General features: G+C 42.1%; 1 protein-coding gene across 9 annotated transcripts in view; it reads right to left on the bottom strand.

Moving 5' to 3' along the window:
• LOC134351958 (receptor-type tyrosine-protein phosphatase mu-like) overlaps positions 1 to 14,761 on the bottom strand; it is a 1,067,206-nt gene that overhangs the window by 99,516 nt on the left and 952,929 nt on the right. For all 9 annotated transcript variants that reach the window (XM_063058925.1, XM_063058929.1, XM_063058945.1 and 6 more), the window contains 2 exons: positions 7,093 to 7,169; positions 4,006 to 4,042 (listed from right to left, as the gene is read on the bottom strand). In XM_063058925.1, the coding sequence (XP_062914995.1) occupies positions 4,006 to 4,042; positions 7,093 to 7,169 (114 nt within the window). The remainder of the gene's footprint in view (positions 1 to 4,005; positions 4,043 to 7,092; positions 7,170 to 14,761) is intronic.

Genomic DNA, 14,761 nt, shown 5'->3' with positions numbered 1-14,761 from the left:
GATTACATTTGCCAATTTCAGCTATATTCATTTACATTTGTGCATCAGGACTTTGTGTTAGCAGGAACTCAATAAAAAATTGTGAAACACTTGCGTGGAACTCTGGGGAAATTATGTGCTATGGTTTCAGTGAACTCGTGAAGTTCACAGGGAAAGCACAGCAGGTCACAGAGTACCCTAAGTATTGGTCTGGCTCCCATAGTCCAGTTGCTGATCTACCTGCTGTGCATTACTGAGCCTTGTATTCCTGTTTGAAACTTACCACTTACTCTTTCTCATCAACCCCACACCCTGAGCCTGCATGTGACAAAAGCTGTGGAGTTTCTGCATCTAATTTATTATTGATACTGTGACAAGGCTTCAAATGAATTCACCATGTCAGCGTCACTCTGTCAGAGTTATTCAGAGTAACACTGACTGGACTTGGATTTATTGAAGAATGATACTATAGCTGAACACAGATTAATAAAGTGAGAAATTAATGTTTGACAGATTTAGTGCACTGATGCTTTGCTTTGATTCGGATATCGTACAGAGAGAGTGACGTTGTGGTTTAACTCAGAATTATTAGTCTAACGCCACAGCTTAACTATGATGTATTACAGAGTAATGGTGAGAATGAACTTAAACTTATTGCAGTGGGACCCCATGACTATATAGAGATTTACGAAATAGTGATACTGTGGGACAATTCAATTAATTACTAGTGACCATTGGGACTAAGAGTTAATGCCTGAATTTTGCAGATAAATGTTAGGATTTCTGTAGAAAACCATGAATTTCCATATCTGTGTGGAAGTACACACAGTGGTCAGCGATCCATTGCTGTTTTCCCAAATAAACTCCAATGCTGTACACCTCCTGCAGCCCAGCGAAAGAGCAGGAATTACGCAGATTCACTGTCCCTCGCACTGGAAAGAGAGGATAGCTACAAGTCCATTAACTTCATCCATAATTGTTTGAGCATTTTGAAATATTTATGTGTTTTAAAATATTTAGGAACTTTGTTTTTAAAATTTTACCATTTTTAATTATTTAAAAGAGAGTTTATTGGAGTTTGAATATCTTATAATAGTTTTTGAATGCTTCTAAGTGTACTTGCATGGCAGAAACATTCAAAAATATTATCAATTGTTTTACAGAAATATTTTGGACTATTTGATGGTATGGCTTGACGTTTCATTCTGTGTCAACAAACCAAAGATCTGATTATTGACTACAGGGGGAAGAAGCTGGAGGTCCATGAGCCAGTCTTCATGAGGGGATCTGAGGTGGAGGGGTCAGTAACTTTAAATTCCTTGGTGTTATCATATTAGAGGATCTGTCCTGCAGCCAGCACGTAAGTGCCATCATAATGAAGGGACGACAACACCTCTACTTTCTTAGAAGTTTACGTAGATTCATCATGTCACCTAAAACTTCAGCAAACCTCGATAGATGCACAGTGGGAGGTATTCTAAAACTGGTTGCATCACAGTCTGCTATGAAACATGAATGCCCAGGAATGGAAAAATCTACAGAAAGTGGTGGATACAGCTCAGGCAATCACAGGCAAAGCCTTACCCACCAATAAGCACATTTACATGGAGCACTGCCACAAGAAAGCAGCACTCTCCATTAACCACCCCCACCATCGAGGACATGCTCCCTTTTCACAACTATCATCAGGCAGGAGGTACATGAGAGTTAGATCCCACAGGAACAATTCAGGAAAAGTTATTACCTTACAACCATCAGGCTCCTGAACCAGCATGGTAACTTTACTAATCTCAACTCTGAACAAGTTCCACAACCTATAGACTCACTTACAAGAATTTTACTACTCAGTTTCTCAGTATTATTTTTTGGTTATTTGCACAATTTGTCTTTTTCACATTGATTATTTGTCAGTCTTTACTTAGGTGTAGTTTTTCATAAATGTTATTCTATTTCTTTATTTTCCTGTAACTGCCTGCAAGAAAAGGGTTGTACATAGTGACCTATATGTTCTTTGATGATAAGTTTGACTTTGACTTTGACTTTGCTGGAGTTTATTTTGCAACTTATTTTGCAGGAAGCCAAGTCACTGACAAAGGGCAGGGAGCTGCTTCCCAACCATATGCTCCTGTGGAAGAACTGAGTTGGATAATTTTGTACATCATTGGTCAGTCGTGATCAATGACAGATTAACGTCAGTGAACAGTGATGTAAAAAAGTGATAATGTTGGAAATAATCTCCGGAGCAGCAGAGGCTGAAGGGAGACCTGAGAGAAGTTTATATAATTATGAGAAGCATTGGTAGACAGCCGGTATCTTTTTCCCAGAAAGGAAGTGTTTCTGACAAGAGGGCATGCATTTAAGGTGGTGGGGGAGGGGGAGATTCAAAGGAAATGTGCAGGACAAGTATTTTATACAGGGAGTGTTGGGTGCTTGGAAGTGGCAACAGGATAGAAGCATTTAAGAAGCTCTCAGATAGACACATGAATGTGTAGATAATAGAGGGATACAGACCATGTACTGGCAGATGTAATTAGGTGCATTCAGTTAAATTAGTTCAGCACAACATTGTGACCTGAAGAGTGTCCTCCTGTGCTGTACAGTTCTATGTTTTATAATTAGCAGTTTAGTCACAATGAGAATGACCCAAGTAAAGATTTCAGAAACCAGAAATGTTAAACACCTTTTAGGTTGTGCAAGCGGTGGAGGTGAAACGAAACAGGTGGGAAGTTCTATGACAAGGTGACAAGGTGGTGGACAGAAGAAAAACAATTTTTTTCTCTCCTTACAAGTATCGAGAATTTCAACCTTTGTCAATTCTTGGCGTATGCAAATGTTTATACAGATCTTTCTTCCTATGCCTGTGCACCTGACTCCATGCCTTTCTCCACTCTAAACTGTTTCTGTGCTTTCACTAATGCTTCTGACAAGATTGACATGAATCAGCTTCCAGGCCACTCAGTGACCCTCTTGCCAGTCTGAACCTGCAACACTCATTCAAGTTGCTCAATAGGCTTCTTCCACTCTACCTTCACCTTTCAGATAATTGCTCATATCACCGGTTTCCCTTTGCAAAAATATAACATTTTCAGGCTTGAAAATGCTCAATAGATGAACACTTACAGATATTAGGTTTGAAAATTCCAACTCTCTGACTAAAACAATTTCTCAATCACTCCAAACCGGTTGATGTCTTATTCTATGACTAAACCCATTGGTTTTAAACAGGAAATGGCCTCATAGCACTTCTTCTTGTTGACCCTTCTTCATGTGTATTCAGTGTGTTCTTCATTGACTTGTGTAGTTATTGATTGAGTATTATCCCATCTTACTCATTCTCTCCCCATACGATGATTATTATTTGGAATCAAACTAACAAACATTCACAGAAGCAGATAAGTCTTACCTGCAGTACAGAGACCAATGATGCAGCAAGTTCTCCAGATGTGTCCTCACTGAAGCTTTATACAAATGAACCAAGAATTCCTAGCTCTTGTACTTAAATCCCCTTGCGATATAAGGCAAACATACCAAATGCGTTCTAATTGCATCCTATATTTCATTACTTCCTGCACTTTGTTTACCAACACACCTGGTCCCCATGAATCCCAGCAGTTAATAGTTTCCGCTTTGCCAGTCATCCAACTAGACGGTCCAGGACTGACTTTATCTCTTTCTCTCTCAGGGAGTTGGGGCGGGTGGGGGGGAATGAAAGAAGATGACAGCAGAGAAGAGGGAGTGAGGTAAAGGACCATAACATTTCTTGCTTAATGTACATTTACAGAATCTATTAGCATTGTTGAAAAAAAACATCCTGAAACAGTACCCCAAATATCCCAGGTAATAAAGAACTCCATCTGACTTGAAAAGTTTCTATATTGTTAATATAACACATGTACACTTCCTTCTGGAGATGCTGGTGAATAGCCAAGGCTATAATAAAATATGAACATTATCTCATATATACCTTGATTTTCCTTACTAATATTAGTGAATGTATCACTTTTGGAGGTTTATATACTTGCTTACCTTGTGTGGCAATATAGTGGTTCGGTCTGTGATAGCCCTAAAAGAGCAAAAATATATTAGTAAGCTAATGTAGGAACTCCTCTCAGGAGAGCTTTTATTTTTTTCTAATACTGTGACATTCTAAGAGCGCTGAAAATTAGAACGATTAACTACTGCAAGGAGACTAATTTTCCATCATTCGATAGGAAACCAGATATGTTTGGATGCCAGTTAATTTCTTTTGGATTTTTCATCAATTTCTCTTTTTATATATACAAATCCGTACACATCTAAATATATGTACATATTTTTTTTATTTTCAAAGATGTGCACTTTTCAAGAAGGCCCATTTGATCTTATTCCAGCCTCGTCTATAGCATTTGGTGATTAACAGAACGTCACGACTGTCGCTCTAGCTCTTTATCCCAATGCCACTCTAACCATTCTGCTGTCAACCTCCTACTTGTTCCAAGAAGCTCAAGGCAAGGCTGAGAGATAGCATCTGCACACATTGTGACACAACAGTGAATTCAGCAATTTCAATAACCAGTTTAGTATGTATCAGAACTGACCAACTCAGCCGTCAATTCTTCCACCTGTAACTGAGTTTTTTTGCTATTATTGCTTTTTCAATTCAATTTAGAAACAGAAACCAAACAAGTTTCCATAAGACTAAGCCATCTGGCCCATCCAGTCTGCTCCACCATTCAATCATGGCTGATCCCTTTTTTCTCTCTTCCTCAGCCCCATTTCCTGGCCTGTTCCCCATAGCCTTTGATACTATGTTCAATCAAGCACCTATCAATCTCAGACTTAAATACACCCAATGACCTGGCCTCCACAGATACACGTGGCAACAAATTCTGCAAATTTACCACCCTCTGGCTAAAGAGATTTCTCTGCATCTCTGCTTTGAATGGACATCCCTCTATCCTGAGTCTGTGCCCTCTTGTCCTAGACTCTCCCACCATGGGAAATATCCTTTGCACATCTACTCTGTCTAGGTCTTTCAACATTTAAAAGGTTTCAATGAGATAAATTCCAGCAAGTACAGACCCAGAGCCATCAAACGTTCCTCATATGATAACCCTTTCATTCCTGGAATCTTCCTTGTGAACCTCCTCTGGACCCTCTCCAATACCAGCACAAGTCTTCTAAGAAAAGGAGCCCAAAATTGTACACAATACTGAAGGTGAGGGCTCACCAGTGCCTTATAAAGCCTCAGCATTACATCCCTGCTCTTGTATTCTAGACCGCTTGAAATGAATGCTAACATTGGATTTGCCTTCCTCACAACCGACTCAACCTGTAATTTAACGTTCCGCATATGGACGCCCAAGTCCCTTTGCATCTCAGAGTTTTGGATTTTCTCCACGTTTAGAAAGTAGCCTGCACATTTATTTCTACTACCAAACTGCATGACCATGCATTTTCCGACATTATATTTCATTTGCCACTTTCTTGACCATTCTCCTAATCTGTTGAAGTCCTTCTGCATCCTTCCCGTTTTCTCAACACTACCTGTCTTTCCACCAGTCTTTGTATCATCTGCAAACTTGGCAACAAAGCCATCCTTTCCATCATCTAAATCATTTATATACAGCAAAAAAAGTAGTCCCTAAATTGACCCCTGCGGAACACCACTAGTCACTAGCAGCCAACCAGAAAAGCGTCCTTTTATTCTCACTTGCTGCCTTCTTCCAATCAGCCAATGCTCTAACCATGTTTGTAACTTTCCTGTAATACCATAGGCTCTTAACCTGGTAAGCCACCTCATGTGTGGCACCTTGATAAAGGCCTTCTGAAAGTCCAAATATACAACATGCACTGCATCCCCTTTATCGATCCTACTTGTTTATCTTTCTTACTGCATTGTGATTATTGGTTATTCTTTCTTTTTCAAATAAAGCCAAAGCTACTAGTTTCTATTACATTAAACCTATGGCTAGGGGAAGAAAATTTTCATTGGCATTAAAGGCGTGTGAGAATATCAGCCAGAAGCAGTCTCTGCCTCTGAATGCTACTTTCCATTGCTTCTAATCAACTGGACGTATTGGAAGCAAATCCACCTGGTGGATACAAGATACCTTGTATGTCTTTGATATGAGCAACCAAAGACAAATCTCTCTTCCTGTTGTTTTGTCATTGGGAAACCATCATTAAAATATATAGCCTTAACACTTTCCATGTGACCTATTAATTATTAATATAAATAATACACTTTAAAAAGCACTTCATACCTGATGATACTTACATGTTTAAAATTTGAGATAACCATGTTCCATACATGCAGTTACTGGCCCAAATATGACTCTTCAGAATTTAGTACCAGATGTACTGCACAGGTGGAAAATGCATATCAGATTACAATCTTTGCCTGCCACATGCTAAAACTGTTTGCTGCCAGAGGTTTATCTGCACCTTCACTAAATTACTTTAAGAAACATCATCAATTGAAATAGACACAACAATCCATATCTTCCAACATCAGCTTCAGACACTCCTAGAAGGCAGTTTGGATGCAACATATTATGCTCCAATAGTGGGTAAAGAACTCCTCTGGTCAACATTACAGAATAATTCACTACTTCCACATCTCAGTTCTTTCAGAAAGGAGCTACAATTCCATGAGAAGCTGTGAACCAGAACGAACAACAACAATTTTACATTCTTATACAAGGCAATCACAGGTATTCATTGCCTCTTGGGGCACAACCTTACTTAAAGGAACCCCTATGGCACAATAATTCAACACATGGCTCAGGATAAAGGGCATCTGCCAGAAACTAACCAATTGATGACCTGATTCTGACAGCCATCGTGTCACTGAACAAGACTGTCTTTAATTAACATTAAACCAGCAGTATCTCTTTGTGAAATCACAGAATGGCAGGTGCGGAGAAAGCAAATGTCATGCAGGGTAGAGTGTGACATGCTGTTCAGAGATTGTCAAATTGTTAGCAGGGTAAAAGGAGCTTTAATTTGCCTCTGATCTTTGTCCCACCTGATCTGGGATCACACATGTAAAGGAGTTCTCTATTCACCTACACAAGCTCTTATGCAGCTAAAGAATAGCTCAAAGATAAACACCAGACATTAGCTACTTACTTCCACGTAGTTTGCGTTAATGTAATCAGAATTTGAGTCACCTTCCAATGGTTGCAGTCTGACTCGAGAATGATCATCTGAAGAAGAAAACAGCCATTGCTGGTTATTAAATAAATATCACAGACCTTAAGAAACATTAAAGTCAGTAATGCCCACTTTTGGTGCAAAGTGAGATGGAGTTAAGGAGCACTGAATCTCCCATGTATCAGACATGATTGCAGACAGTTCAGATCCAAGTGATTTTGGTCTGGCTACCTTCCACAACCTTTGTCATTCCATGAAATCTCTAAATCTCAAACCCACACCATCAGCTTCTAATTAAATTTTGATTTGGGAGTGGATCTGGGAATTCTCCCCCACCATCGTCGCTCACGACATTCAAACATCAGAAGGGACAGGTAAAGGCTACTGTCACTACAATTCGCTCAACCTGCAGGTAGGTGGTAGGTGGTAATGATTTATTATTGTCACATGTACTGCGATGCAGTAAAAAGCTTTCGTTTGCATGTCATTCCGTACAGAAGCATGGTGCAAATTGGGGAAGAAAACAATGCAGAACATAGTTAGTGCAGTGCAGGTAGACAAATAAAGTGCAAAGAACATGGCAAGGTAGATGGAGAGATCAGGAGTTTATCTTAAGCATATTAAGAGTTCTTTTCAAGAGCCGTAGAAGCTGTCCTTGAGCCTGGCAGTACTGTATGTGTTCTCAAGGTTTTGAATCTTCTGCCCAGTGGGATGGAGGAGAATAGAGAATGTGCAGAATGAGAAAGGTCTATGATTATGTTGGCTACTTCCTCAGGCCAATGGGAAGTGCAGACAGAAACAATGGAGAGGAAGCTGGTTTTCGTGATGGACTGGGCTATGTTTCCAACTCTCAGTAAATTCTTGTGGACTTGGGCAGAGCAGTTGCTGTACCAAACTGTGCTGCAACCAGACAGGATGCTTTCTAAAACTGGCCAGTGTCACGTGGATATTCTGTTGAAGCTGGCCAGAGTAGTAGTAGTAGTAGTAGTAGTAGTCATACTTTATTGTTGAAGCTGGCCAGTGTCACGGGGATATTGTGTTAAAACTGGCCAGTGTCACGGGGATATTGTGTTAAAACTGGCTAGCATCATGGGGTTATGCTGAAAGCATTTTTAAAAATTTCAAGTGGCTTAGTATGATTCTTGCTATAATGGGAGAATGGAGAATTTCCAAAAGGATTCGCTGCAGCTAAAGAAAGAGAAAAAACATATGCATTGTCTCTCTGTTACTGAACAAACTTTCCTTTGGTCCAACAAGTTGACTCCCAGTACATAACGGGCACAGGCATCTTCACGGGTTTTATCATCCTACAAAGAGTACACTCTGCAGCCTTGCAATACTTTGCACGTCAGCAGTTCCCAGCTCCCTCTGTGATACCCTTAATACCCTGGTTTGGACACATTTATAATAGGGATGGAGAAGAAAGTATACAGTCAGTATGGGCCTCGACTGACAGTGGAAGAGCAGGAATGAGAAAGTGCTTGGATTTGGCTCTGAATACTAGTGCTGAATGCGAACCCCTAATCAGACACTACATATGTTTGTTCACTCATGGGATGGCAATCTGACCTGGAACGCTGGGATGTATTTTACATCCATAAATGTTCATGAACTGAGGAGGGTATTAAGAGAACATCATACAGTTGGCACTGGAGTTATTTATGTTCCTTATAAATGATTTCTTGCAGGGTTTTGAAAAAATACAGTAGGTTCATTAAGTGATAAAATGACTTTTAAAAATCCAATGTGGTTAATTCCCTGAATTTAAAATCCCCAGCTATTCAAACTCACATCACAGGCCCTTGTCTATTAGTTTAGTAACTTCACCAGTCATTAAACTCAGCACTTCCACTGCAGATTATAGAATAGTACAGCACAGTACAGGCCCTTCAGCCCACAATGTTGTGCCGACCCTCAAACCCTGCCTCCCATATAAGCCCCCACCTTAGATTCCTCCATATACCTGTCTAGTAGTCTCTTAAACTTCACTAATGTATCTGCCTCCACCACTGACTCAGGCAGTGCATTCCACGCACCAACCACTCTCTGAGTAAAAAACCTTCCTCTAATATCCCCCTTGAACTTCCCACCCTTTACCTTAAAGCCATGTCCTCTTGTATTGAGCAGTGGTGCCCTGGGGAAGAGGAGCTGGCTATCCACTCTATCTATTCCTCTTATTATCTTGTATACCTCTATCATGTCTCCTCTCATCCTCCTTCTCTCCAAAGAGTAAAGCCCTAGCTCCCTTAATCTCTGATCATAATCCATACTCTCTAAATCAGGCAGCATCCTGGTAAATCTCCTCTGTACCCTCTCCAATGCTTCCACATCCTTCCTATAGTGAGGTGACCAGAACTGGACACAGTACTCCAAGTGTGGCCTAACCAGAGTTTTATAGAGTTGCATCATTACATCGCGACTCTTAAACTCTATCCCCCGATTTATGAAAGCTAACATCCCATAAGCTTTCTTAACTACCCTATCCACCTGTGAGGCAACTTTCAGGGATCTGTAGACATGTACCACAAGATCCCTCTGCTCCTCCACACTACCAAGTATCTTGCCATTTACTTTGTACGGCCTTGGAGTTTGTCCTTCCAAAGTGTACCACCTCACACATCTCCAGTTTGAACTCCATCTGCCACTTCTCAGCCCACTTCTGCATCCTATCAATGTCTCTCTGAAATCTTTGACAATCCTCTACACTATCTACAACACCACCAACCTTTGTGTCGTCTGCAAACATGCCAACCCACCCTTCTACCCCCACATCTAGGTCGTTAATAAAAATCGCAAAAAGTAAAGGTCCCAGAACAGATCCTTGTGGGACACCACTAGTCACAATCCTCCAATCTGAATGTACTCCCTCCACCACCACCCTCTGCCTTCTGCAGGCAAGCCAATTCTGAACCTGGCCAAACTTCCCTGGATCCCATGCCTTCTAACTTTCTGAATAAGCCTACCGTGTGGAACCTTGTCAAATGCCTTACTAAAATCCATATAGATCACATCCACTGCACTACCCTCATCTATATGCCTGGTCACCTCCTCAAAGAACTCTATCAGGCTTGTTAGACACGATCTACCCTTCACAAATCCATGCTGACTGTCCCCGATCAGACCATGATTCTCTAAATGCTTATAGATCCTATCTCTAAGAATCTTTTCCAACAGCTTTCCCACCACAGACGTAAGGCTCACTGGTCTATAATTATCCGGACTATCCCTACTACCTTTTTTGAACAAGGGGACAACATTCACCTCCCTCCAGTCCTCCGGTACCATTCCTGTAGACAACAAGGACATAAAGATCCTAGCCAGAGGCTCAGCAATCTCTTCTCTCGCCTCATGGAGCAGCATGGGGAATATTCCGTCAGGCCCCGGGGACTTATCTGTCCTAATGTATTTTAACAAATCCAACACCTCCTCTCCCTGAATATCAACATGCTCCAGAACATCAACCTCACTCATATTGTCCTCACCATCATCAAGTTCCTTCTCATTGGTGAATACCAAAGAGAAGTATTCATTGAGGACCTCGCTCACTTCCACAGCCTCCAGGCACATCTTCCCACCTTTATCTCTAATCGGTCCTACCTTCACTTCTGCCATCCTTTTTTTCTTCACATAATTGAAGAATGCCTTGGGGTTTTCCTTTACCCTACTCACCAAGGCCTTCTCATGCCCCCTTCTTGCTCATCAGCCCCTGCTTAAGCTCCTTTCTTGCTTCCCTATGTTCCTCAATAGACCCATCTGATCCTTGCTTCCTAAACCTCATGTATGCTGCCTTCTTCCACCTGACTAGATTTTCCACCTCACTTGTCACCCATGGTTCCTTCACCCTACCATTCTTTATCTTCCTCACCGGGACAAATTTATCCCAAACATCCTGCAAGAGATCTCTGAACATCAACCACATGTCCATAGTACATTTCCCTGCAAAAACATCATCCCAATTCACACCCGCAAGTTCTAGCCTTATAGCCTCATAATTTGCCTTTCCCCAATTAAAAATGTTCCTGTCCTCTCTGACTCTATCCTTTTCCACGATAATGCTAAAAGCCAGGGAGCAGTGGTCACTGCACCCCAGATGCTCACCCACTGAGAGATCTGTGACCTGACCCGGTTCATTACCTAGTACTAGATCTAGTATGGCATTCCCCCGGTCGGTCTGTCCACATACTGTGACAAGAATCCGTCCTGGACACACTTAACAAACTTTGCCCCATCTAAACCCTTGGAACTAATCAGGTGCCAATCAATATTAGGAAAGTTAAAGTCACCCATGATAACAACACTGTTATTTTTGCACCTTTCCAAAATCTGCCTCCCAATCTGCTCCTCTGTATCTCTGCTGCTACCAGGGGTCCTATAGAATACCCCCAATAGAGTAACTGCTCCCTTCCTGTTCCTGACTTCCACCCATACTGACTCAAAAGAGGATCCTGCTACATTACCCACCCTTTTTGTAGCTGTAATAGTATCCCTGACCAGTAATGCCACCCCTCCTCCCCTTTTTCTGCCTTCTCTATCCCTTTTAAAGCACTGAAATCCAGGAATATTGAGAATCCATTCCTGCCCTGGTGCCAGCCAAGTCTCTGTAATGGCCACTACATCATAATTCCATGTATGTATCCAAGCTCTCAGTTCAGCACCTTTGTTCCTGATGCTTCTTGCATTGAGGTACACACATTTCAGCCCTTCTTGCTTTTTGTCTTTACACCGTTTATTCTGCTTCTCTTTCCTCAAAGCCTCTCTGTATGTTAGATCTGGCTTTATTCCATGCACTTCTTTCACTGCTGTATCGCTCTGGGTCCCATCCCCCTCGCAAATTAGTTTAAACCCTCCCGAACCATGCTAGCAAACCTACCTGCAAGGATATTGCTCCCCCTCGAGTTCAGGTGCAACTCATCCAATCTGTACAGGTCCCACCTTCCCCAGAAGAGATCCCAATGATCTAAAAATCGAAAACCCTGCTCCCTGCACCAGCTCCCCAACCACGCATTCAACTGCCATCTCCTCCAATTCTTACCATCACTGTCACTTAGCACTGGCAGCAATCCTGAGAACGCCACCCTTGAGGTCCTGTTCTTCAGCCTTCTGCCTAGTTCCCAAAACTCACACTTCAGGACCTCATCCCACTTCCTGCCTATGTCGTTGGTCCCAGCATGTATCATGACTTCTGGTTGCTTTCCCTCTCATACCAGGATGTCGTGCACCCGGTCAGAGACATCCCGGACCCTGGCACCCGGGAGGCAACAAACCACGCAGGTGTCCTTCTCACATCCACAAAATCTCCTGTCTGCTCCCCTGGCTATAGAGTCTCCAATGACGACAGCTCTCCTCTTCTCCGTCCCACCCTTCTGCACCACAGGGTCAGACTCAGTGCCGGAGGCCCTGCCACCGTGGCTCACACCTGGTCGGTTATCCCTGCCAACAGTATCCAGGACAGTAAACTTATTATTCAGGGGAATGGCTACAGGGGTGCTCTGCACTACCTGTCTGCTCACCTTCGCTTTCCCCCCTCTGACTGTCACCCAACAACCTGCTTCCGACAGCCTAGGTGTGACTACCTCCCTGTAGCTCTCTTCTATGACTGCGTCATTCTCCCTTATGAGTCGAAGGTCATCCAGCTGCTGCTCCAGATTCCTTACAAGGTCTTCCAGATCGCCCAGCCGTATGCCCTTCTGGCAGATGTGACTCTGCAGGAGAGCGGAGTTCCCCCAGGACTGCCTCATCTCACATGACAGGCACATCATCGTCTCAGGAGACATTGTAAATACTAACTGCGAACTAGCTTGTCCTCCGCCTCTTCTCGTTGAAGCCTCTTGAGTCAAGCCTCAAAGCTCCACTCCTTCACTGGCCCACTCACGCACTGCTCACCCCAGATTACTGCTGGGGAGACTTATTCTGGTCACACCCACACATTCACAACAAGTCCAGCAGGTCAAAAGACTCTTTATCCCAAAGGACCAGCTCAGTGCTTAGTGTGTTTGTCTCCAGGAGAGACGAGGGAATAAGTGAAACAACCACTCATCACTGTCAAAGGTGCAGGGAAGGCGGCAAACAACAGTAGGCATTGCATGGACAGTAAGTCCACCATCAAGGACAGAGAAAACGGAGAAAAACGAAAGGTTCCAGTATTGCTAAATCCTGCTCTTCTCATGTAAAAAGGGGTGGTATCACATCAGTGCCGGCTATAAAAAGAGGCTTTATTCTTTCTACACAAAACAGAAAATATCTTCATGTTGTTGCCAAATTCTGAATTTTGTTTGCACATGAACAACTTCTCAGACGGGAAAAGAACCAATATAAATCTGGAATTTCTCTGTCAAAGTATGGAGAAGTAGAATGGGGTTTCAATAATTAATCTGCATGTCATGTGCACAAATCATCCAGTAAGTGCACCAACCAGCAATAGCCTCCAACACTTTAGAGGTTTTTTCATATCAGAATAAATAATGGTAAGCCGGCTAGTGGCTTAGTGGCATCAGCGCTGGACTTCGGAGCGATGGCTCCTGAGTTCGAACCCAGCTGGCTGCCCGGGCACACTTTCTATCGAGCTAGCAACCCGACCTCGTAAAAAAGAAATTTCCTGCTTCAGAAACATCAACAGCAAAAAGTTGATGGCCTATGCTCTCTCGTGAGTTTAAAGGCAATTTCTCTCTTTCTTGTTCTAAATAATGGTGAGGCAATTCCAGGAGCTGTTCTACGTTCATTCAATTTAAAACAAAAGTGCTTGGTATCCTTGATATGAGGCATTGTAATGTTAGATTTAAGGAAGTAAGAATAATTGGAATTAAAGATTAGCATACACGGGCAAGTATAAAATATTGTTTGTAGGAAGGAGAAAAATACTAGAATAATTAAACTAATGGCTGAAAGAGCTCAGGGATATGAATTGTCATAAAATACAACTTGGTAGAAATTGACTCTCATTTTAGTGCAGGGGAAAAATGGGATAGAACTCACCATTGTGTAGAGGTAAACACTGAATTTTCCTAAACTCGGCACAAGAACAAATTCTATTCTACACCTTTTCAATTTCGATAACATTATTCAGTTTTTTAAGCGATGCAGTTATCTTTTATGTAAATGTTCATTTACATTGCTGCAAGGCTATCATTGTTGCTGTGTGGTTAACAGCTAAACCTCTGCAAAGCATGATGGGGAAAAGAAGCCAGTCTTACATAAGAATCCGTGTCTCATTTATTCAATCGAGCGGTGACATTGTGGACCACTCTATCACTGGGAATGGCTGAAGTAAATGAGGAGAGGTTGAACAAGTGTCGGAGAGAAAAGGGAATAAAGGAACATAATCATAGATTTTACGCAAGAAAAAGGAAACTCAAGTACATAATAACTAGCAGGTTTTGGATGGGTGGAGTGGCCTACCTCTCTACAAATTGGCCTCTAATTACTGTGGATCTTTGCATACAGGCTCATTATCTGTGACTTCAGTATACATAACTCAGATGTGTGTGAGAGACGGCAGTGAGGGCGAGTGAGAGGGGGAGAGAAAGAAACTGAGTGTGAGCCATTGTTAAGTTTTCTGTACAGAAAAATGAATGCAGAGAATAGTGCTTAAACAAAAACATCTGTACATGATGATACGAATTAAAGAACACACTTCCCCACTTCACTG

Source organism: Mobula hypostoma, chromosome 1, assembly GCF_963921235.1.
Source record: "Mobula hypostoma chromosome 1, sMobHyp1.1, whole genome shotgun sequence".
NCBI classification, from domain to species: Eukaryota; Metazoa; Chordata; class Chondrichthyes; order Myliobatiformes; family Myliobatidae; genus Mobula; species Mobula hypostoma.
Note: the sequence above shows the minus strand (reverse complement) of the source record. Positions and strands in the feature narration are given on the sequence as shown.